This window comes from Larus michahellis, chromosome 2 (assembly GCF_964199755.1).
Source record: "Larus michahellis chromosome 2, bLarMic1.1, whole genome shotgun sequence".
In the NCBI taxonomy this organism is placed as follows: Eukaryota; Metazoa; Chordata; class Aves; order Charadriiformes; family Laridae; genus Larus; species Larus michahellis.
The window spans coordinates 88,268,107-88,293,280 of NC_133897.1; the positions used below are offsets into that span (position 1 = coordinate 88,268,107).

General features: G+C 44.2%; 1 protein-coding gene across 1 annotated transcript in view; it reads left to right on the plus strand.

Moving 5' to 3' along the window:
* The window catches only part of MYO10 (myosin X), a 170,160-nt gene that overhangs the window by 113,419 nt on the left and 31,567 nt on the right, over positions 1-25,174 (plus strand). Inside the window, exons 19-21 of the mRNA XM_074576167.1 lie at positions 359-439; positions 24,311-24,435; positions 24,596-24,710. Of these exons, the coding sequence (XP_074432268.1) occupies positions 359-439; positions 24,311-24,435; positions 24,596-24,710 (321 nt within the window). The remainder of the gene's footprint in view (positions 1-358; positions 440-24,310; positions 24,436-24,595; positions 24,711-25,174) is intronic.

Sequence of the window (25,174 nt, forward strand, 5' to 3'; positions counted from 1 at the left end):
TGGGAATGTGGATCCTGAGTCTTAATCAGTCATTCAAAAGATCCCTGAAACAGCAACTTTCCAATTTAGTGTTTCCTTATGAACAGTTTTCTTCATATCAAGCTGTGTATCTTGTTCACTGTAAAACAGTGATGGTAGTTTTGATCAGAAGGGCCGGTGGAAGAAAAGAACATGCAGGCATCGATTCTGTATGTTCACAAGCAAGAGCTTACACGGTACAGTAATTCTGGTGTATGCCACTAGGTGTTGCAGTTAGATATCGTCTGCAACGCGAAGCCGCAAGAGCTTTTGCCGGGGTATGTTGCTTGTACAAAAAGTCAGCTTGTGAAGCGCTGTCTTCTTTCTACCTGTGTTTTAGGAATCGCTTCATTCTTTAATGGCGACGCTGAGTTCTTCAAATCCTTTCTTTGTTCGGTGCATCAAGCCCAACGTGCAGAAGGTAAGATTTAAAGTCACGCCTGCCTTTTCTATACATCTCAGGCCTGATCTTTCACTGTCTGTCTGGTTATTTACCGCTGTGTGAAGTAGAGGGTAGCGTTCTTCCCTGACTTCGTAAAAGGCTCCGCAAGGTGAGGCGCTGGGAAAGGCTTTTGATTTTTTTTTGCACATGGGCCGCGTCTTTGGGCACCTTTTTAATAGTCATTGCTCGCAACTCTGACAAATGACTGGCTCTGAGGATGGTTATAAAAGGAAGGTAGTAGGCTGCGCTGCACGTTTGACAGCTCTGTGAGAGCCTTTTTAGGAAGAAAACGTCAAAAATGCAAAGTTTGTTTTATATCACTAGAGGCAGTGAATGGTGGTGGATACAGCAAAGCTGGTGTGAATGACCAACTCTGTGTCATCAGACTCAGTCTTTCAATTTTTGTACAACTCTAAGTGTCTTCATGCTGGCTGTTTTGTTCTGTTACAGAATTATGTTTTTAAAACAGACTTGGAAACTAAGGCTTACTGTATCAGTTTGTCTTTTGAGTCACAGATATTGAAAGGCAATGTCAAGACTTACTTAGGTATGTTGGAGGGCTCTCTAGAAATGAAGCAGTAATGGTATAGTAAATGCTGAAGTTAATATTGTTAGCCTGATCCTGATATTCTCGGGGTTTATGCATCTGGTTTTGGCTTTATAAACCATTATTCAGGTATGGTCTGTTTATTATATTATGCTTACATGGTCTACAAAAATGCAAAAGGCGGAGGTGCTAACAAATCTGGTTTATGGTTTTCACATGGCAACTTAGGCATAGTTGACTTCGCTATAAGTCCAGTTTTACGTGTTACATTTTTCTGGGATGTCTGGTTAATCAGAGCACTAACACATCAAACCTGGCAGATTTCATTGCAGGTTTTTGTGTTATCTGGACAGGGCATCCTTCGCTTTACATGTTTTCAGGTTGCTGACTGTTAACTCTGCTTTTGCACTGTTACTGGTGGTGTGTCAAATAACATGCAGACTGTGGGCGCTTTAGCAAGAGGGAACAGCCCGGAAGCAAATAAGACCTGCTTTCTGCATCCTGAAGTGTTTGGTGCTCTGAGGTGTGCAGCCACCAGGTAGCCAAACCCCCATGGATGAGAGCGCCTTGGCCAGCAGCTGGTGTCTGTGAGCCTTTGTGCGTAGCAAAGCCCCTCATCACTCGGGGAGGGCGGTTTTGAAAAGCTTGTTTTCTTCCCTGCTCCCATTTTTGCCTAGAAGCCCCATGATCCTCATGAAGCCCACCTGCTGCCACTGGAGTATAACAGGAATTTCAAGAACCCACACATTTTCCTTATTTGTCCTTTTGCATCCGAGTAAGGCTCATCTCCACAGCACCAAAGTCACAAGGATTTGCCATGGTTGATGCAAGAACCAGGCACTTGTTGCATTTCCATAGCAAGGAAAACACTTGAGTTTTCCCACTCCCATGTTCCTTGTTGCTCTGCCAGTCTTTTCCCACTAGAATACTCCATCGCTGACAAATTTGGCATATGCTGCTGTATCTGCACATATATTTTACTATCATTAAAACACAGTTCTCACAGAATTAGCAGTTGTGCAAGCAGAAGGAGCTTGAGACAGCCTCCGTCTCAGGAAACCACATCTAATTGCAGGAGTGCATGCAGGAACAGATTGGGAAATTCCCGTAGACAGTCCCTTTCAAAGTACGTATAAAATGTCACTGAAATCTGACACAAAAATGTTTGTGCTTGTTTTCCATTTGCTTTAATTTGATTGCAAATTTAACGATTCAATGGCTTTACCAAATAAGGAATCCTATTTGAAGAACAAGAGCAGAGAAAAGGGTCACGCGTTTACCTCTTGTAGCTGATTCAGTAGAAGACCTGATGGACAATGAGAAGGAAAGTCATACATAATACTTGTTGATGGGATTCTTCACTCGGGGAGGTGTTCTCAAAGTGCATATTTGGGATTCACTGTTTTAGGTTTTGTCCGCTGTGCACTGCTCTCTGTCCCCCCCTGTGTCTCACAAACACAGTAATTTTTATTGCCAGTCTTGTGATGTTGTTGGCGTTGCTCGTTCTGCGACGGTGCAGGTACAGAAGCAGGCACATGCAGGGCATTTGGCTCCTCTGTAGCTCAGCTGGATGCTGTGGATGCACACGACGTTAAACATTTCATAGTTTACCCTGTCATACAGCTTGTTGCTTCTTTTCAGTTAGACAAAGGGAAATAAGGTGAGTTAGTTTGCGTAGCTCTGAACCAGCACGGCTCAGAGGCAGGTTGGCTGCACGTGGACTACCAGGGATTACCGCCTACGTGACTCACGGTGCAGGGCTGGTTAGAAACATAACTGCTTGAAACATTCAGATGAGCTGCTGAAACGGAGAAACTGGGATTGAAAGAAAGTAAAAATCCCCACTGAGCATTTTCTTCTGTGTTTTCCGTCCATGGTTTTTACTCTGCGGTGATGGTGGTATGGAATGATAAAATGTCACTCTTCAAAAAGTCCTTAAGCAGCGCTTGCCAAATAACAAATGATGTGAAAGAAAGGGATGTTTGAATTGCTTTTTTGAAATGTGCAGCATTAAAGGAGAGCTGGACCAGAGAGACTCGGCAAGTTGTGTTATCAGGAGGAAAGCCTCTCGAGCTACTGGTTGCTCTCTGGGTTGGGTACGAATAGGTGACACACCTATGGGCGAGCATCCTCTGTAACTCTGGAGGGGAGGAGCTGGTGGGGCTCGAGAGCTGTTTTGCTCTGGAAATATGTTTGAATTCTGCAGGTGAATGAGGTTGAGCAGATGTAAGACAAATTCAGGCCTTTGAAAAGCAGAACATGCAGCAGACAGTACTTCCACTGCTGTTCTAGACATTAAAGTGTATTCACGTCGGATAAGAGATGTGATAATTTACAGTAATTATTTGTTTTTTTAATTGATCAAATATTTGATTTTTAAATATGTTAACAGTGGCAAGCAAAAACAATTCAGCATACGCAGTAAACCACTGAACATTTACATATCAAAGCAGGATCTACACTCATTAGAGCAATTTCCTAAAGGGAGCGCACGGAGTACGTGACCTTTTGTCACAAGACATTTCAGCGAGCAGGCCTCAGACAGAAGAACAGAGGACCCATTAATCTTTGGGAGACCCCCGAACAATCACTGTATCTGTTTTCACAGTTTCCGGTCCGTTCTGAACTAGCCATAACGTGGAAACTTTTCCACCTGGTATGCTTAATGAGTATTTTCTGCTAATGAAGGGTCTTTCTCCACAACTCCCCTTATCTTCAGCGCAGCTTGCACAACTACGTATTGTTTCATCCTTTTGAACTTTGGCACATCTTTCTCTGTGTCTTGGTCTCATATTTCTTTTCATGCCTCCTGTTCTATTCGATAATGATTCCTCCCTGCAACCTGGCCTTTTCTGGTCTCCATGTATCCTTTTTTGTGCGCCTTAAGTTAAAAAAAAAAAAAATAAAAACAACAAACACCACCACCACCAAAAAAGGAACAAGAAAAAAACACCCCACCAAAACAAAAAACATTGTCTTTTTAAAATAAACTACAACCATTGTTACAGCCATCAGCTGAACCCTTCTTCCAGCTTGCTGCTATTAATAAAGTTGCTAAGCCTTGGTGCTGCTCGGGAGACAGTTCAGGGTAAATTTAAGATCTGAACTTCCTATGCAAGCTGTTTCCGAGGTAGAAATTTTCCTTTTGGCCAGAAGGAGCCAGCCTTGGGCAGTTTGGCTCAAGTGCCTTCTCAAGTTCACTTCTTCTTTTAGAATTTTTCTTCAGAAAATATATTGGCATAATCATAGCAAGCCCCATAATATTGGCATAATCATTGAGAGTGGCCCCCACCTCTAGCATCTGCATGGCCTCATCTGTACTGGTCTTTTAAAAACTCGGTTATTACAGCTCGCTTCTGTAATTCCCGGTTCTTGAGACTTGAACAGGTTTGCACATGGCTGTTCTATCATGTATATAGATAGGTGCAGCCACTTCTCTTTCGTTATCTAAGTCCAATTTGGGCCTGAATGGCAAAATGCTGGCTTCATTAGAGTTGGCATGAAATATCTAAGGTAGACAAGAATTTCACTTTGCTTTTTTGGGGGTTTTTTGGAAACCTTAGTTAGCCTCCTTCTCATTCCTTGTCTGCCTCATTTCTTTGTTGCCGTGATGGTCTTGCCACTGTCAAGATAAAAGCCACATTCTCTGAAGCTTGTGAGCTCTGAAAGGGCAATTCTGTTTCTCTGCAGGTTTCTTATATTAATTTTTTTAATCTTAAGATTTAATTAGGTAAGGGACAAGTGAGACAAAATTAAACCTGTATTGTAAACCTACTGCAGGGTAGGAGTTACAGGGAGCAACAGAAAAAGTGAAACTAGTAATAACTTTGCAGTTCAAAGGGAGACTGGTAGAAAAAGGTCTGTAATAAATTCTGTGAGGCTTACTGCTGCTTAGGAGTCCTATCATGCTCCATATTCATTCTGGGAAAATTACTATCAAGGCAATAAGGTTGCTAATGTCGCTTCTGGGGACCGAGCCATTTAAAGTGAATCAAGGTATGGCTATTGGCACCTGCAATGTACTTTGAGGCATATGTCATTAATAGCCATGAGACGCCCTGGAATAGCAAGCAGTATGTCCCCTAATAGGAAATAAGATGCAAACCCATTTCGCTTGGCGTCTGAATTAAACTTGTGCTCTTAAAATAGCTCTGAATCATTACAAAGGTAAGTATAGCATGATACCAGCCTAAACACCAGTTGGAAGTACAGCTGAGGAATGCGGTACAAAGGAAGGATGAGAGAACAGCTTGGCCCCATCTGCGAGGGTGATTGTGCGCAGGGTGTGGAGCAGGTACGAGTTCCGTGAACGCAGCATCTGAACTGCTTGTCAAGCTGGAATTGCAGTATGGTCATATTGAGACCTGACTGTATGAATTACCAAGTTGGCCTCGTAGAGAGATTTTTTTTTTTTTTTTGCAGAAATGCGTATAAGGACAGCGCAAGCCTAATGCCGCTGCGTTGAGAACAGCGCTGACATAAAACCTTGAAAGATGCAGGGAGGGAGACTGAGCTTCAGGGATATTCTGTTATACCTTCAGCACGGGATAGCTAAGCATCTGGATAAAACTTTACTTTTGAAAGTCTCTATTAAAAAAAAAAAAACAACCAAACACCTTAATAAAGTGGTCCAGCTTCAAACTTCTATGCACATCCATCCTACTGCAGTCATATCCCAAGCGTGTGCTTTATACACCAACCTCAGTCACTCAGCAGACTCTGGGTCTCCTTACTGGGGAGTAGATGACTTTGTGGGTTTTTAAAGACGCTGAGCCCAGCAGTTAAAAGCTAAAAAGTGTTAGGCCCTAAGTGGAGGCGTCTTTATGGTTTACTCACTTAGTTGCAGAGCCCTGGGGTAGCCCTTCTGCAGCGAACCTGTGATGTTCTTTGGTACTGGGAGCTAGCAGATCACAGGGTAAATTTGACTTGCTGTCCATAAGGAAAAGGGAATGGAAAGCCTGTTCATCACGTTAATAGCTACTCTGTCATACTTGGAAAGTAAAGGGAATGGATTATATGTCCCAGGTACGGCTGCTGGCTGTGTGTGGTGCTATCTGTAGAAAGCTAAGGTCTAGTAGTATTCATTTACAGCTGTATAAGCAGCTCATGTATTAGAGATCCTTACTGCCGGTTTTAAAAACCACTCTTTTATCTCAGTCGTTCTCAATAAATACTTGTTTTAAGAAGGCTTTCCGGCTGCCAATTACTGCTGTCATTGCTTCTGGAGGAAGCAGAGCCACAGGCTCTGAGCGGGGATGGGGCTTGCTGGGGCAGCCTGGGTCAGGCTCAAGGGAGCTGCTGTTCGGGCTCGTCCCTTGGGAGGAGAGCAACTGTTTCCCAAAAACACAGCATGTTGGCCCAATCTCGCAGGTCAACAAGTGTGTGGGGCCAAATACAAACTCTTTATCCTTAGCTCTTTAACTAGTTCATAAGGCTTTATTGTTCGTAATCAGGAAGGTGCAGTTGTAAGGTGTGGCACCGTGCCCGGCCAACGCCGCTTAATTCAGCTGCCGGGATCTTGTCGCCTTGGGTTTTACAGAATTACATAGCTTCAAATCAAGACTTGTGGAGTATGTCCCAGCTGCATCATTCTCTGGCACATCCCTTGAGTAATTAGGTCAGGCACTAGAAGACTCCTTAGGTGAAAGTGATAAGGAGAGTGGGTGTGAGGAAAGCAATCGCTCGCGAAGTGCCGGCAGTGATGTTACGTGCGGATCTGAATCCCTGGCTGAGAGAACAAGACGGTTCCTGCGAGGAGTTTCGTGCTGCGCTGGCAGTGCCTGTCTCCTGTGTCGCCTTCCTGGGATCGCTCCCATCACTCCCGCGGCGCAGCACATCAGTTATGCTGCCCGGGAGCCACGGGGCTGTCCCTTTGTCCCCATCTCAGAGCGTCGCCGCTTGCTGGGCTGAAGTAGGTCATTCCGCTCTCCAGGCAATCGCCCAGACAGGCATGTCCTTCTTCTTCATCAAGGTTTGTTGTTTACTAAGCAGGGCTGTCTAGGCATCCCTTTGCTAAGTGTATTAGGGTTTGTCTTTCAGTCACCAGGGTATAAGGAGTTTAAAATAGAGGTGTTTAAGGCTGGGGATGGAGAGCTGCGATGGGGTGCTGCCGGGGAGGGAAGCCGGCACTGCGCTCTAAAAGATTGCATCAAACTCCAGGCAGTGCCAGCGAACGGATTTTTGCATGTTTTGCAGCACGTACGTGCGCGGTTGCCAAGTTTCCCGGAAAGACCATTTGGTAGGACTCTGTCCACAAGTGGTAAGAGTCATTTTTAGGATCTCAGATAGTAAGCGTGGCAGTGTGCTCTTGTGAGCAGGGTTGGGGGGGGACACGTGGGGAGCAAACGCTGCTTTAGGAGGGACTGGGGAGGAGGTGGCCTGAAGAGCAAAGTACCACAACAATTCTGGGGAAGAAGAAAATACCTAGGGGTGGGGTATTTTTAAAATGCAACACTTGCTGTGTAATATTTAGAAGCGAGAAGAATTTTGGCTGCTGCAGAAATTGATCTGTCAGCAGCAGAGAGTCTTACTGCCTCCAGCTGACTTCAAGCACTGCAATGATTTTGCATTTTGTGCCACCTGATGGATTTCTTGTGTTTTATGAATTCCTTCATGTGTGATTGTGTGACGTGGATGGGCATTTGTGGAACTGCAACTACTGATCCCAAGTCTGAAGTATTTGCTTTTTATAAATACCGGGCGAAGAACTTGGCTTTTCTTCCTTCTTGTGCGCTCTACCAAGTATTTGAATTGCAAGCATTGTCATGCAAATGTATGCACAGAAAAAGTGTGTACTTCGTCAAGCTTTGGAAGTTTTCTTTTTTAACTACAACAAAAAAAATCCCCCCACATCTCTGGATGGCAATTTACATTCAAATCCTGTTTGCTGTGTTCTCATGGTAACTACTGCAGGGGAATATGCACAGTCCATGATAAATAGACATCCTTAGAGCTCCAAAAGCATCGCTGGGGTACAGAGTACTGTTCTCTAGCAAAAACTTTAGCGTTCGTAACTCCCTTGCTAACGTGTGTCTTAGGGCATTTTGTGCATTTTTATCTCTTAAAGGTTTAGGAATTCGTTGGCTGTGAAATATATTTACATTCTTGATGCCTGTGAGGTGAGATTAGCCCTCGTGTCCTGTTAGTCAGGAATATCTACAGCGATTGCTGTAGAGCCAGCCCTTGCTAGGCTTGACTTCCTTTGAGTAGCAGCAGGAATGAATTAAGCAAGTACAGCCAAAGATATCACATGAAAGACTTGAAATACCAGTGAGCTGAAGAAAGCCTTGTTCTCTGTGTGTGTGTGTGTGTGTGCGTGCATAGCTGCAACTGCTAAAAGATTCAGTTTTTCACAATGGGCGAACGCTGAAGGGTGAAAAAGCCTTAAAAGGTAAGGGGTTTAATTCATGCAGGTTTTTTTAATACTTTTAATCTTGCGTACTTGGAGTAGTGGACTCGTAGAAAAAGAAAAGAAAGTGCCTGGAGTTTGGCTGAGCAAGCTGTACTGGAAATGTTTCTGGGATTGTATTTTCTTTTAAAGAGGGTAAATGCATGCAGAATCAAGTTAATGAAAAAAAAAAAGAAAAACAACTAAATTTACTGGTCTAATCATATTTTCGAACGCCAGGAGAGCTTTGCTGCCAAGCAGTCTGCTTTAATAAATCACACTCTGTTTGAAAGTTTAAAGGGGTGATTGTTCACAGAGCAGGGAAGAAGTCAGCAGAAGTAGAGCTGTGTGGTGCAGAGCGGGGAAGACCCGTGTTGTAGTGATGGGCTGCTTTCTGGAGAAAGATCTTTTCTGTTGTTCATCAGTCTATGGTGTAGATTCAGGAAAACCAGCTATGTAAAGTTTAGGACCGTAGTATTCCTTTAATTTATTACGGCGTAAGGCATGGCTATAGTTCTGCTTTGATTACATGATAAGAAAGCGACACTGGGGACGAGCGTGTTTGGGGGTGTGGGGAGTCCAGCAAGATATCTGCAGCACCCAAAAATCTGAATTAATTTTGTAGTTTTACTGGAGAAACTTGATGGGGCACATTTGAGACAGTAATTTTTTCACCATAGAAATACAGGAAACGGAATGTGCCTGGAAAAAAAAATAAATTGCAGTAGTGATGGAAAGGACACCATAACCGCAGTATATTTTGACTTTGTTTTCTGTGTCAACTCCCCCCCTTCTGCCCCCAATGAAATAAACCCCCCAACCCAACTCAGCAGGTCAAATAGCTCTGTTCTTCACTGCTGATTGCTTTCGCTTCTGGAATCTGCATTTTGTTCCTTGCTTTCCCACTTAAAGAGCTTGCCTCTGCAAACATTAGAATTCAGCCATGGGGTAGAAAATTAGGATAAAATTGCTTGGGAGAACCTGTTACGAAGGGAATGGGTTTGATCCTGCATCATTGAAGTCTATGGGAGTTTTATTCTTGTCTCAAGAAGAGGAACTCTAGATTTGCCTTGCAAATCTAGGTGGAGGAGATACGATCTGATGAAGTGCCTATGGGACTGGGAAAGGGGGTTCTCATAACTTGTAGTTGTTCTTCTCTCACTGATATTGAGATGTGTCCTTTTAAACCCCAAGCAGTAACAGTGGTGGTAGGTCAAAACGTGGGTATTTTTGTTATGTGGAACATCAGTGACATGTATTCAGTATTTATTTTAGCTAAAACTGCTGAGTTTCAAAAAAGATAAGATTTGTTTTGTTTCTCATTTGTTGACTTAGTAATAAAACCGTATCTACAACGTATAACATAAATGAAAGCATAAAACCAACTAATTTTTCCAGTACAGCTACATTACTGGTAGGAATTAGCTGAAAGTTATAGTACTGTCCCAGCGTTCCCTGATCTTTGTCAGAGCTAATCCCAGAACCCAAAATCTGTGTCAAGAGCAGAAGGTAGTTGTTTAAGTGTAGACTTGGGTCAGTTGCTAAACCTTTTTCTCTTTAACTGTATCTCTCTGTTTATGTGTGTGTGTATATAGATAAATATATATATATGTGGCTATTCTTAATTTAGTCACAGGATGTGACAAAGAAGCAAAGACTTCATGGGGAAAACCTCACTGTGATGAATTTGTAAGGACTAAGTACACTTCAGAACATCTGCTATCACCTCGTAAGATGAAACTTTAAACACGAAATGCTCGCTGAAAGCACATCAAAGCGTCTTATCTTTGTTGTCTAACTTACGCGTAGAATCTACTGTTTCTGGTGGGGTTTAGGCAGTTCATAGGCCTAAGCAGCAAGGCAGGTCTAGTCCTAGGGCTGCCGTTGGAATTACGGAGGTGAGGTTGTGGTTTCAGCTGTGTGAAGTGGAATGCCGTAGCTGTGAAGTCCGTGTTTCAGGACATCAGCTGAGTCGTAGCTGTGTGAGGGCAGTCCGCCTAAACTACAGGAAGTTTTTGGCTGACGCACGATGAGGTTTGAGGTTGCTGTTGTCCATTTGTCTCCTCCACCTTCCTGCCGTGCGTCCCCTGCTCAGGCCACCTGGAGCTGGGCAGCTGGTGCCGCTGGCAGGAGGTTTGCCGGGGAGGTGGTAGCACCACAACTCCTCAGGCTCTGTGGGCAGGAGTAGTTTTGTTGTTCAGTGCCAGGCACGGGGTAAGGGTTCAGGTCTGTTCAGGTCTGCAAAGTTGCTGGTGAGGCAGGGAGCCCACTGCACCATGTAAATCATTCGGGACACTGGGAAGTTTTTCGTTTCGGCTGCCACCTTGGATTGTCACGCACACCTGTGAGCATTGCGCAATGTTTAGCGTAGAAAAGGCAAGTTTGTCACCAAACTCAGAGTGCTATGTTATATCTCCACCATATATATGGTGAGATCTATCGTGGCGTTTTTGAAACCTAATCTCTGTAGATCTGGAAATCTTAAACTTCAAGTATGTGGTAAGTAGGGGCTTTCGGGAGTCTCAAAACTTTTAATAGTCAAGCAGAGATAAAGTAGGTGGGTTGAGAGAAGACATCCACTTCCAGAAAGCCAGATAAATGCCAAATCCTCTGTGATACTGGCTTTCTAGAATGAACGGCTGCCCCAGATTCAGCATGAAAAGGACGAGTATGTCCATCTGCAGCTTGCCAGCCACACCATTTGTGCATATTTAACCAAAAAGAAACAGTGTCCAGCCTCATTAATTAAGTAGTCTTTCAAAGGAAGAAATGATGATTTTTGTTAAAAGTGGTTTAGCACTTAAATTAGCTTCACAGAATTTTTTAATATAAGCAAACAATTCACATAGCAAACGATGTCGCATTTAGGAAGGCTGATTCTGTCTTCAGTCTCTTTCTGACTCAAACAATAAGGGTTATGTTTTGTTGTGTACTTAGGCCAGCCTAGGAATTTCTCAGGGGAGAAATGGCTGTTCAGCCATCCAAGGTTGCCATTTCCCTGTGACCACTGGCGTGCACAACCTAGCGCCTCTCGAATCAGCCAGATGCTTGAAGGGCACGTACATCTCATTGGCCTCAATGAGCTCTAAGCACGCATCTAAATGCTTTGCTTAAGTTATTACTGTTTTTAGGCTGCTGTGGGGGTGCTGGGCAGCACATAACAGAGTGCCTGGAGCTGTGATCCCTCTTGTCACACAGTTTTGAAGGGGAGTGAGGTGTATGTGCAGCTCCCTTACAGTTCTGTAACCATCCCGAAGTTGCAGCTGGTCCTTGCAGGGGAGGAAGGAAGACTTATTACATCCATTGCCCCAGTGCCGTGGAGCCCACACTGCTGGCCAGTCCCAGGAGAAACATAGTGGTGGTGTGTCAGCAGTGAAAATGTGTCTAACCCATCCTGTGGTCTCAACAGTCTGATTTCACCATGATTGGAAAATCTAGAAGAGGGACAGAGAAAATCCACTTGTAGGGCAGGAAGAGCCATATTAAACACTTAAATATCACGCAGCGGATTGTAAAACCGTAAGTAAAGGCAAAACTTTTCTCCACAGGGTCATCTTGAAAATAGATCTAGTCAACTAAGTGTGTGCTTCATGTAACTAAGAAAAGATGGAACTCGCCTTAGAGAAACAAAGGGCCATTGACCAGCATCCCTGCCTGTCAATCCTGCAGGCTTTGTGGAGATGAACAGTGGCATCACAATTAAATCACTCAGAGGGTGACTGAATGTTAAATTAGTTAGGTTCTGATGTAATTTTGCCATCTATTATAATTCATTTTCTCTCTCTCTCTGTAGATAGACCAGTTAATAGTTTGATAACCATTTTGGTGTTAAGGGAGGTTTCTTGCCGTCAATTTTAGGTAACTGCACCATGCTAATAAAGCAAAGTTAATTTACTCCTAGTTAATTTACTCCTACTCCTAGAATCGGAACAAACAAGTAGTTTGTGCAGTTTTTTGGTAAGGGAAAAATATGTGGTGGCTTTCATTGCAAGCGTTAATGATTGCCAATATATAATCTGTAGCAATGAGATGACAATGTTGGGTTTTTTTGCTCTAGCAAATGCAATTTACTAGCAATGCTTGCAGGAAGCACTGGAGCTACCTGCTGTTCTAGCCAAGATGATGTTGACTCGCTTGTGCCTTCAGCATGGCCTCTGTGGCAGCACAGGTAGCTGTCACCTGCAGAGCTCCTCCATCACCTGTTTATGTAATATATGAAGAAATCAGTAAAGGGGATTTTTGTTTGGTTTAGGATAGAAATTTCAGAATTATCAGAAAAATCTGATTTGGTTTTGATGTGGTTCTCGGAAACATCAAAGAACTCGAGTAGGAGACTTTCCAGCTCTTTATGAGGGGATGGGATGGGAATGGACTGTTGTGTTGTAACAAAGCAGTCCAAGGAGAACCTATTTGTTGCTTTTTCCTGTGAAATGAATGTACACAGGAACAAACAGCTACCTTCATTTTCTGTCCCTTCCCTGCAAACACACACATACACACCTTTCACTAGTCTTGATATCTTCTTGTCTAGTCTTGTCTAGATCTGCAAGGCAAGTCCTGAATTTATAATGTAAAAATGTGGAGGGATACAAGAGCAGCAGCTCAAAGGACCAATTTCTGAGAAAAAATGCCGAAGTTAGACTGACGCTGTCTGAGACGTGCTGAGATACAAGATGTGGGGGTAATTAACGTACTGATTACATGGGATTGAGCTGGGTCATTTATCTGGGCCACCACACAACTCTTGCTGTCAGCCAGGTAGACGTCTGTGCTGATCGCAGGGATCCCCATCACCACCTGTAAACTTGAATTTCCCCTCTCTAGACTTAAAAAGTATCTTAACTGCAGTGTTACAGGTTTCCTTGTACTTTTAAAGCAGATCTCCAGACCACCCACTTCACGTCTGCTGCAGCGTTGCTCTCAGGCAGCGCCCCCCCCCTGCCTCCGGTGTCCCGGGCTCCCCCAGTTTGAAGCGAGCCCTTGGTGATGATGAAAACCAGCAAGCCCAATGGGGCAGTTTTGGTGCAGAGGGGCATGGATGCTGGTCACTCCTGGTGATGGTCAATGCGGGGTCCCGAGGGAGCTGGGCGGGCAGGGATGCTCAGGGAAGGCCGGGTCACGGCACCCATGCAGGCAGCATCTCAGAGGCAGCATCCCTGCCATGAATGGAGCCCTGTGCCTGTGCCGGGGTGGGAATAATCTGCCCTTTCAGTGCTGCCCGACCTCCGGTGTCCTAGCAACCCAAAGCTGTTGGGCTGAATATTTTGTGGCATTCCTCATTTACACATATCAGATATTGGCTGTGATTTAAGCCTGGCTGATTTCCCATTACAGCCTTCAAACCAAAGGCTTGATACAGGAAGGAGAGGAGAAAGGGCTCCTTAGGAGATAATTTTATAAAAGTATATTTATTTTTTTCAGTGTAAGAATTGCACTGGAACGTTTCCTTGCTTGAGAAAGCACCGAGCAGCAAGTCTGTGCGTTACATCAGCCTTGTGCTTTGTAGGCACCTTTTATGGGCCACTGAGGGGATGAAGCGCGTGCAGGGGCGAAATGCGTTGGAGAAGGAGAAACTGCTTGTGGCCTCGATATTGAAAAAAGGGTGCCATCAAGGGCTAACTTTTTAATGTTGCTTGAATCTGATTTTGACTTTTAGCTAGGAAGTTGCTGGCCCTCATGGCCGTACAACAAATTCATACGTTCCACGCTGAAATCAACTAAAGACAATTCAGACTTTTTTATTATTTTAAACCTTATATTTTGCAGAGGTGTGATTCATGAGAGTTGGGGCTTTTCCCATTTTTTGACAATTGGAGCTGATAACGTGAAGGCGTTTTTTATTATTTCATGGTGAATGTGTGAAGGCTTTGTAATGACTTAATCTAAGCCAGTCCGTAGCGCTGCAGCCTGTCTCTTTGCAGACAGTCAGTCACAGTAAAATCTCAGCCAAACTTCCCTTGCTGGACCGCCAAATACTTGCATAGGTAATGAGCTTTCCTCCTGCCAAGGCGAAGCCCTGCGTGTGGGAAGCGCCGTTCTGGGTCGCACCGTGTGCCGTCTTGTTCCTCTCCCCGGTGCAGAGTTGGTCTTTGGGTGTCCCGGTACCAAAGGTTACAGAAGTCAGCACTAAGTTTCTTCAAATAAATGAAAGTAGTATTTTTTTCCACAACTGGAGTGCTGAAAGGGGGCTAGTTAGATTTTTCTAGTCTAACCCGCTGGGTGGCAAACTTGTAAGGAAACCATTAACGCTTGCTGGAAGGAGGAGGACATCCCGTGTTTTCTTTGAAGTGTCTGGTGGCTTCGGACGGTCCCACCACCATGGGTAAGCTCTTCCAATGAATATACTCGGTGAGAAAAAGGTGTGCCTTCTGGGATTTTCATGCTTTTTGTGTCTTTATCTGCTGTATATTAGAAATTGTTGTTGAATGTAAGCTCTTGGTATAGCTACTCGCAGATTACTATCAAGACCTCTCGCTTTCTCATTGATGAGCTCCTCAAGGCTTATTGAAGCCCCTTACTGCTTTTGTTTACTCAGATCTTTATTCTCATGGCTCTTACCTAAATGGTTTCCAGTGTAGCAGTGTCCCTTATTCTGCTCCAAAATTAGACACAGCATTTCAGTAGCGGTCACATAGCTGAGGAGGACAGGTTAGCCCGCAAAGCACTAAACTGAATTCTGAAATATCAGAGAATTTTTAGTATTCTCTTTAAAGCAATGCCCCAAAATAGAAGAGTCTCAAGACGTAAATGGCATTCAGGCACATGGTCCTAAAGGAATAAGGTGTGACCAGACCTAGAGAAGCAGCAGGTGGGTGCCCAGGACTGAAGCCGAGAAAAGAGTGAGATTTGGATTTAGAGTCCTCTTCTGCTCTGCCTGTGCTCTTTGAGTTGGTGTCTCTTGTCCCTCTGTGGGGTGTGATGTTAGCTCCCTCCAGCCAGCCATCGCTAGCTGCTCTGGCTGGATGTGAGGTTCTTCTGCCTTCTCCTTTCTACTTATCTGCAGTGGAGAAGAGGAGGCGATATCCCTGTGTATCCTCTCCCCCCCCGTATGGAGCTGCAGTCTGAAAAAAGGTTGCTCAGTTCCGTGTCACCAAGGAAAGCAAGGAGAGTTGCGATAATGCGGATCAAAGTTATCTGCAATACTATTTCAGGATGCAGTGCTGAAGTGATACTGTGTCAGCATTTCAGTGAGAACCAGCCTACATGGAGGGTTTCACGTATTCAAGTGTGAGATTACTTGTAGTAACGCTACACTAGATATTAGAAGTACACAGAATTAGGTTCTTACATGGATTGTTACAAAAAAAGGTTTTACAGCTATGTCAGACTTTGGCCATGCAAGATGAAATTAACCTTAAACAGCATCTCTCAAGTATTTTCATCTAATTAGGATCCCCTGATGAAACTTGGTATCTTTCAGGAATAAATGCTTGATACTAAACACCATTATCTGAAGAAATGATGTTAGAGGAACCATCCTAAAACATTATTTACTGCTTTTAAGTATAAAAATGGACTTATATGCCCAGCCTGCCAATAAACTATCAAATAACAAAAAAAACTTGTAAGGTGTGTGTGAAAAGTCTGGTGTGGAGAAGTGAAAGTACAGTGGGAAAATTAAATTAAAAAAAAAAAAAAACAAAGAAAAATAAGGGTGGGGTCTCAGTCCATGTAAGTTATTTGATGTCATCGCTGAAGTGAAGTGTCTGGGTTTCACCATCTACAGCTGGTCTTTGTGCAGCCTTGGCGGACACGGAGCGGTGTGCGCCGTTGTTTTCTTGACCATTGTAATGAAGAGCGGTGGCGTTGGTGTTGGCCATCTTGACACGGGGTGGGTAAGGAAGGACAGCTGTCCTTGCAATTAGTACCTCACAGCATGTTTCTTCATGGTTTGTCTGTGGCTATCCGGCAGCCTGATTGATTTTCTTCAGGAGGAGCCTGCTGACCAGTCACAGTGTGGGGAGAATGAGGCCAGGCTGGGGTTTAGTCTGCAGGGACTGGGGGCTTTAGTGAGGATGACCTCAGATGAAATGGCAACAGATTACTCACAGGTGGAGAAGGAGGGTCCGTGAAAAGTTCCAGCTGGGGCCCACGCTGCGGGTTGCACCTTCTGTCAGCATGCTGAGACCCTGCCAGAGCGGCTTCAAAACTTAAATCCCTCTTTTCCCAAATGCTTTTAATCATCTGTCCCACATGGCTGGTCCTGCGGTTGCTGGGACAAACAGCCCGAGACTTGCTGTGCATTTCAATGGACGCCCTGAATAATGTATTCAAGCAACAAGGCCTCGCTCCCTTCGGCTGACGATTTAGGCAATCATATAGACAGCTCTAAACACGCACTTAGCAAACTTAAATATCTGCAGTGTTCAAACCTGTGCCTTTCACAATCCACTCCTATTCGGTGAAGTTTTAAACAGTGCGTAAGAAATTACACTGTTCTTTTGAGGAGGTAGCGTTCCTCTGGGCTTATATGAGAGAGGCAGACAAACTCTGTCTTCCTTTAGAAGAAATTCTGTATTCCTTTAGAAAGGAAGGCTCGCAAAGAGGCCGTTGTGTGTTTACTCAGGGGTAGCCTTTAGTCCATGCAAACCAAACAAAAAGAAGTTTACGCTGAAACGCAAGAGTTCAGTGACAATGACTAACGAAAAGTAGATTAAATAGCCCCAGGATTGTGAGTTTATTGATCCTTATTGACAAAAGCATAAAATCGCAGCAAGCCGGTCAGAACCATTTGAGCATCTTTTCTCCGACAATGAAGCTAGTTCCAGCTCTTATCTTTGCTATGTATAGACAAGCAGGACCTGAAGGGTGACTGCAGCATCTTTGTAGATGGGTCTAAGTCAGCAGTGTCTTGACCTAGTTGAAATCTTTAAACACGAGTGCAAATGGTCAGTGTGGTAATGTACTGCTCCATAGCTCTTAAACGGGCTGCTGTCTTAAAAATATCCTTGAGATGCCCTTGATTGTAAAGTAAGCTGGGTGACAAGCAGAATACAAATACAAGAGCATTTTCACATTTGTCTATTGAGTCTTCTCTTTTGACTGATTTGGTATAGCAGAATAACTCTAAAACTACAGTGTTCCTTCTATACAGTATTATTTATTTTTAGCAGGGGCAACTCTAATCTGTGGCATGAGAGTGGCTAGTTGTGAAGTCTGTCTGTTATCTGAAATACTTCGGGCTGGAAGATGAGTCACGCAGGTCAGATGCAGCAGCTGGAGTTGAAGAGAAGATCAGCTAATCATGTAAACACTTGCTATTGGTAAATGCAGGACCTTCACGTTCAGACCTGTAGAGATTGTATAAAAGAGCCAGCATATCATTACTGAGTTTGCAGTGAAATCCGTCCGGGAGTTTGCAGCAGAATTTTTTGAGGCACAAGTGTTGTTGCAATATACCTGTGCTCTTTTGCTAGCAAGTTACCACCAGCAGTGTTTGTAATTTTTAAAGCCTTTTCATGGGTTTTTGGGGTGGGTGTGTGGCTAAAGGGCAGGAGAACTTTGAGCATGCAAAACACTTTCCGTAATGTCAGGTTTATCCAAATATTCCTTGACTTGCCCGTGCTATTCAGTAGAAATACCAAATAAACTTTTTAGCTGTGGCATGTTCTTTGTTTTTATTCTCCTATACTCTTACGGTGTTTGTCTGTGGACACAAATACTCTGGGACAGTAAGGGAATGTCTTCAAAAACAAAGCAGGCATCAACCTTGTCTATGTTTTGACCTGAACCTGTTCCAGTTAGAGCTAGCCGCCTGCTGGAGAAGACCGTAGAGGGTTTCTTTCCTTGAAATACGCATACTCTTAGGTCAGCGGGACCTGATGCTCCAGGTCCTTGGGCAGGACACACACAGGTTTTAATGCTCCTTGGGCTGGAAGCGCAGCAACTCTGAGGTCGAAACTCTGTTGAATAAGCCGATGCCATCAAAGTTTGCGCTGCAAGCGACTGAAGAAATGATGGCTGGAAGAGCAGGGGAGGAAATGGTCTGTTGGCGGCAGGAGGGTGACCGACATGGCGCTGCAGCTGAAGTCTCTGGACTTGACAGGGAGGTTGCCCGCGCCCTGCCCGTCCTGGCTTTGCAGAGCATTCTCCTGTGGCTGGTGCAGGCATTGCCCTTTCACTTCTCTCAGATTACTGGCTTGAATCCTCGGCACGAGTAGAGGCTGCCGAGCAGCGCGTATGGATAAGAATCACTGAGCGTAATGTGGTTTACAAAAGGCAAACAATGGGCACGCAGACATTTTCATATCGGTGCAGCTAGATTAGAAGTTATTATATTAGAAGTTAATTTATTCACACTTTTCAGATTTGTTTGGGGGGAAGAGCCTGGCGCGTTGGTTTTGACTCGTGCAGCTGGTGACTGAGATCAGAAGACCATGGGGACTGTTTCAGAAAGATCTGGCTTAATAAGTCCCCATATTTCTGAAGAAATATCAGTACACATTAGGATGTGTAAACAAGTTCAAAATCCATTCTAAAGCAGGGGAGGACTGACCTCCTTTTAATTTCTGCTGCTTTTCTCTAGAGTAAAATTGCCAAGACTTCATTTCAGGAGTAAAAGAGCAGATTTAAAAAAGTAAGACATTGAGAAAAGTTGTTGGTTTTTAAATAAGAAATTACTTTTTCCACATCCTCTTTCCTGTTTTTTGTCTTTTCTTTCTCTGTACCCGTCTCTCCACAAAACACTTGGCTAAGCCAGGAAAATCAACACACCTGAGACACAGTAGCAAAGCTGACATAGGCTTACTCAAGATGTCACAGAGAATCTAAAAACAAGGGGCTGGGGTTCTCCCCCCCCGCTCCAAGTGTCTCTGTGAAGTTCCTCCTGCCTACATGAAATCTGTGAAGCTGCCGTAATCCGTCATTATCGTGCCTGTGCTATTTATTCTGAGGGAGGCAGTGGTTCAAGGAGGAAGAAGGATTTCCGTGGGGGAAGTCAGCTATCCTCTGTGTTGTAAAGGAGCAAATGATGCGCAGAACAAAACAACGTTGTGTTCTCCTTGTGTGTTACTCGATGCTTGAGGTCTCCACTAAGGGTGATGTCCAGGGAAAAGGGACGGTGTTTTTTCGAGCCTCAGTCAGACTGTAGTCTAAGGAACTATTTTATCATGAAAATTATGTGTAGGTGTTAGATGTCTGTCCTAATGGCTGCTTCTACTTGTGATTGCAGGCAGAAGCTTTGCCCTTTAGGAGGCTCACATCAGATCAGAGCAAGCATTTAGCAGCTCAAGGAGCCGGAGTCTCGCCAGCAGAGACTCCAGGTCGCATTAAAGCCTTGGCTTTGGTGCCGTCTGGAGCAAATTCACCGGAGACTTTTGGATTCAGGAAATGATAAATTACAAGTTGTGCTACGAAAGAGTGCACCACAAAAAACACCTTTATCAAGTAGAGCAGACCTGACTTGTAGCTATTAATGTCACATTGATGTTGCTCAGTGCCCCAACAAGGCTGTGACCCACGTGAGTCTAGCCCTTGTCTGGCGATTTTTCTGTGTTAGAGTGGTTTAGAGCTGCCACTCTTTCATAAAATACCTATTGAAAATTAAGTTGATTTGAAGTTGATTGCATCTCTTGGACAATTTTGGAAACTATCAGTTCTGTTGCCTTCTCTTTTATAAAGTTGATCTTACTTTGCAGGAGTCTTACCTTCAAATTTTTACTTTGGAAGACATATTGTTTTAAAATCAGTTACGGTTCTGTTGTCTATCTGACATTTTCCTGCAGAATACAATTTCTTCCCAAGTGTTCATTTGTGAAACGAGTACAGTTTTCACAGCAACACCAGTAAAAATTTAGCAGGCCCCGGAGAGTCCTGTCCTGTGTTACTTTGGTATAAATCCGAAAGTTAGCTTGCTTACCACGGGAAGTCTGAAGGAGCACCAGTAAAGCTACAAGACTTGAACATCAGCTGCACAGGTCGCTCTTTGCATGGAGATTTTTTACCATTGCAAATTTAACTCCTTAGTGCTGCGTTGAGCATCGTTTGGGTGGAGATGGTCATCATCCTCTGTCTTAGAAGTGTCTGCAGTTTAATAGTGGGATATATACAGTACTTGCGCTCTGGTTCAATAAGTGAACGTGCAATTGGTCTTTTAAGTACGAGGAGTCCTGCTGACTGGAAGTTATGCTTAAGTTTATCCCTGCCTGCAAGTGTTTATGCAGTTGAGGCTGAAATTCTCTTCATCCACAGAGTAAAACTACCTGAGGTACAACGTATCGCCAAGTCATAAGGTGTATATGCCGGATGCCGTGGTGTTGTGCACAGCACCGCGTTTGTTACTTCTTCTGGTTGCTTGCCTTAGATCTAGGAAACCCTGGATGCATTTTAGTGCGTAGGGTTTCGTCCCCCTCTCTGACCGGCTGCAGCTCTCCTCATTGCTGAGGACTGAACAGCTGCTGCGATGGCTCCCTCAGAAACCCCCAGGTGATGGGGAGTAGCTTCTGGTACTCCATATTCAGAGTGTAAAATAGGAGTCCAGCACATCTCCTGCCACCGCCCCCTGTTTACTCAAAGCAGCCAGACTTGTTGCAGATGTAATTTCAGTGATACACCAGGGCAGGATTTAACCCTCCAATTTAATAGCCTCATGTTTCTGTGAGCAATTAAAAATAGCTAGTAATGTAAAGTGAAAGGAGTGTGCTTATGTAATTAAAATGGCGATGGTCTTTATGTTGCCCTGCTGGGATACCGCGTTAACGTCTCTTGCAGTGTTTCATGCGTCTCTTTAAAATGCAGGCTTCTGAAGGTAGGTGACTGTGTGACAGTCCCAGCTTCTGGTGACAGAGCAGGGCTGTTTCCGACTTCTGTAGTCGCTGGAGAAAGATCATGAAAATGTTGCCTTTTTCTCTGCGCCTGAAAACAGGGATGGAAGGAGAAAGTTTTTTCTAAAAAGTAACATGAGCTTTCAAGCCAGCCTTGTGGCTGACTTTTGGCTTTTTAAATGCCCGGGGCTGGCAATAAAAGGATTAGGTGGTGCAGCAGCCATCTGGCTCTCAAAGCAGGAGGTGCTCCCTTGCAAATTGAGAGGCTGCCTTGTGGGGGACACGTCTGTAGTGTCACCAGAATTTTGCCTGGCTTTGGTGTATCCCCACTCCCATCCGTGCATCTGCTTCCTGGCCTCACTGCCCCGAAAATACTGTTTTGTTTGCAAGTCTTGCGAAGAATGTCACCTCCTGAGCCAACGAGTAAAGGTGGGGTAAAAGGACTGAGAACATGTATAGTGTCAAAGAAAAAAAAGGATTTGTTGACCTGTGTCCATTTGTGGCACGATCAGCCTTGGGTTACATGAGGCAAAAGGTGAAGATGTTTCTCCTCGTGCTTTGTGCTTGCGTCCGTGTTCAGCCGTTCCCTTCCCTGTCGGCATCATCAGAAACAGACAGGCAGGAGTGTGCAGGGACATTCAAAGGAAGGCTAGTTCCCTAACACGCCTGGCTGCCATAGGGTGGGCACCTATGGAAAACACTGTTGGCAGTACCAGTCGTGACAGTATCAGTACCTTTATTGTAGGCGTTCGTACTGCGTGTTCACTAAGATACGAAGATTTTGCTTGTGGTGTATTTTACTGGTGGTGGCAAAATACAAGTGAAGCGCATTGTTGAGAAAGAAGAGTTTGTTCGCATCATTCGCAGAGGCATTTTTCCCCTATGGAGTATTAATTTTTTTTATACACGTGGATATGGAAATCAGAATCATAGAATTGCCTGGGTTGGAAAGGGACCTTTCAGGTCATCGAGTCCAACCATCAACCGAACACTGACGAACACCATCACTAAACCATGTCCCTCAGCACCACGTCTATCCATCTTTTAAATACCTCTGGGGCCGGCGATTCCACCACTTCCCTGGGCAGCCTGTTCCAATGCTTAATAACCCTTTCTGTGTAGAAATTTTAACTAATATCCAGTCTAAAGCTCCCCTGGCACAATTTGAGGCTGTTTCTTCTTGTCCTTTTGCTTGTTACTTGGGAGAAGAGACCGACCCCCACCTCTCTGCAGCCTCCTTTCAGGTAGATGTAGAGAGCGATAAGGTCTCCCCTCAGCCTCCTTTTCTCCAGGCTGAACAACCCCAGTTCCCTGGGGTTCCTGAATTTCTCCACAGCCCCCGTCCGCCTGCTGGGGCTGGATCAGGTCCTGCAGGCACACAGCGCTAATTACCCCAGGCAGGACAGGGCTCGGCTCACCGTGGTGACCAGCCGCTTCTTAAAGCACAAATTGTTTTCATTTTTGCTCAGTGCTATTGGCTGTGGAGGAGGGGCCGGGCTGTGGTGTTTTTCCATATGAGATTTAGCCCCTGTACCAAAGGAAGAAGTTGGGAAGTCTCTCGCTGCCAGAGGACCGGTGAGTGCTGGGGGAGGGCTTGCCCCCGCCCAGCTCTGCAACACCTCCGTGCAGAAGGACTGAGGCATCTCCAGACGAGTCTCTCACCTCTGCTCCAGAAAAGAAATTAATGAAAGGAAGAGTAGCGACATTTCGGGTTAGACATTTTGCCTTTTAATGGAAGGAGGTAGACGCTAATCTATCGGTATTTTTGAAGCTAAGTAACAACTCAAAGGTATCATCACTAGCACACAGTGTTTTGTTTTATGGATAAAGGTGCTGGTGGAAAAGTTTAGACTGGGTATTTTAAATGAACTTTTGGGTCTGTGCTTTCCTGAAAGTACTTCGTATAAGTTAAAATTTTGGGGAGTCATTTATTTGCTAAGTTGAACAAGAGGCATGATTAAAGCCAGTTAATAAACACGCAGAGAGTCCTCTGATTTACAGTTGCTCAGGGCTTGATCTTGCTGGCATTTCTATCAGCTGAAGGACTTCAGATCTTATATAAACCATTGACTGTATCTATGAGATCCCACCTTCTGAACTACTTCTTGCGGGATGCTAAGCACTGTACTCCACCCCTGCAAATGGCTTTGCAGGAGGGTGACCTGATGGGTTAAAGTGGATGTTTGGGCTGATTAAATGGGGTATTTACATATGGCGTTATTTTGGTGTTGGGGTTGCCAGCGTTTTGCAAGACAGCAATTAGCAGTATCTTGAGTAGCTTTGTGTGGCTGTGGCTGGTTTACCTCAAAGCGTGGTGAAAGCGCAGGTGACTCGGGGGATTCTGAGGTGGGACGAGGGGATTCCTTTGGCTCCCAAGGGCAGGAATATACTAATCAGTATTCGCAGGTTTTCATGACTGAGTGGCTGTAGAGTTATTCGTTTTCTAAATGAAAAATGATGCTGGAAGAACTGCATCCAAACTAAGGGAAACTTATTTCAGATAAGCAGATTTTTTTTTTTCTGTTTACAGATGAAAATTCTTCTGTTCAGAATAGCAGCAAATAGAAACTCTTTGAAATACAGCGTATTTAAGATTTGAGGTACCGCTGGCAAACTTCCATCCCTGACCATAGTAGATGAATTGTCACTACACTAAAAATTAAATCTTTTCTGCCCTTTTTGTTTTGTTGTGGGTTTGTTTTGTGGGGTTTTTTTTTCTAAAACTGTATCACACCACTGTATTTGTGTATCTTAAACATTTGGGATCATCTACAGGGACTGTAAATTCAGTTGCTAAAGAGGGAAAATAGTCAAGCTTATAGCTGCTGACCTGTTAGCTGCCTGGGCTTCTTCCTGTCGTTTCTTCCTGCACAGCAATGGCCTGCGAGTATACCTGAAACGGAAAGAGAGGCCTGATTGCATTAAATGGCTTTAAATGTTGTGTCTATGGAAAGGATATTGTGTAATTACCCCTTTATTTCCATCCTATAGATATATTTTTATATGCTCAGAACTGCTCTTGTCCTTTAAGACATTGTGTAGCCAGTTTGTAGCCTTTGTGCGTTTCAGATTCCTGTAATTTGCCCTTTGTTTATTTCCCCTGACATCTCTAACCATTGCTATTAAAACCCTTGTTTTGAACCTGCTCGTTTCAGATGCCAGACCAGTTTGATCAGACAGTGGTGCTTAACCAGCTGCGCTATTCCGGGATGTTGGAGACAGTCAGGATTCGGAGGGCTGGTTTCCCAGTCCGGAGGCCCTTTCAAGACTTTTATAAAAGGTAAACGCACTGACTTGTGCACTTCAGATGCAATTCACAGGTACCAAATCAACGTTTCCATGTTGAGGAATAAAGTGAAAATCTAATAACAAAAAAAAAATCATATGGCAAAAATAGAACTTGTCTCTTAAATGAGGTAATAAATACTTTTGGTTGCCAGGTATAAAGTCCTCATGAGAAACTTAACTCTGCCTGAAGATTTACATGAGAAATGTGCCGTCCTACTTCGTCTGTATGACAACACAAGCACTGAATGGCAGCTTGGAAAAAATAAGGTAAAATTATCTGACTCTGCATATTGTGGGGCTGGCGCTTATACAAAGCTGAGGGGACAGGATTTAGACCGCCCAGCTGCAGAGATGTAGTTGTAATGGTAATTACTTGTGGCCTTAAAAGAAGCTGCGCATGCCTGTTGGTGACTTGAAGCCCTTATAGCAACAATTAATTGTTGTGCTGAGGAATTTGCTAAGGCACTTAGACACTGACTGGTGATTTCACTCGTGGAGAAAGAGCCCACTTGAATTTTCTGCCACTGCTCACAAACAATAGCGCTGGTGAGGATCAGGACTTAAAATGTGGTAGCTGGATTTTATCATTTTCAGAAGCATTGAGCATGTGAGCTAACACTTTTGTTCTGCAGGGAGCCTCACTCATACTTGTAAACCCACCTGGGTGATACCTGCTCAGTGGCTGATTTAGCCAGTGTTCGTGTGTCAGAGTTGAACTCTTAAGTGCGTTT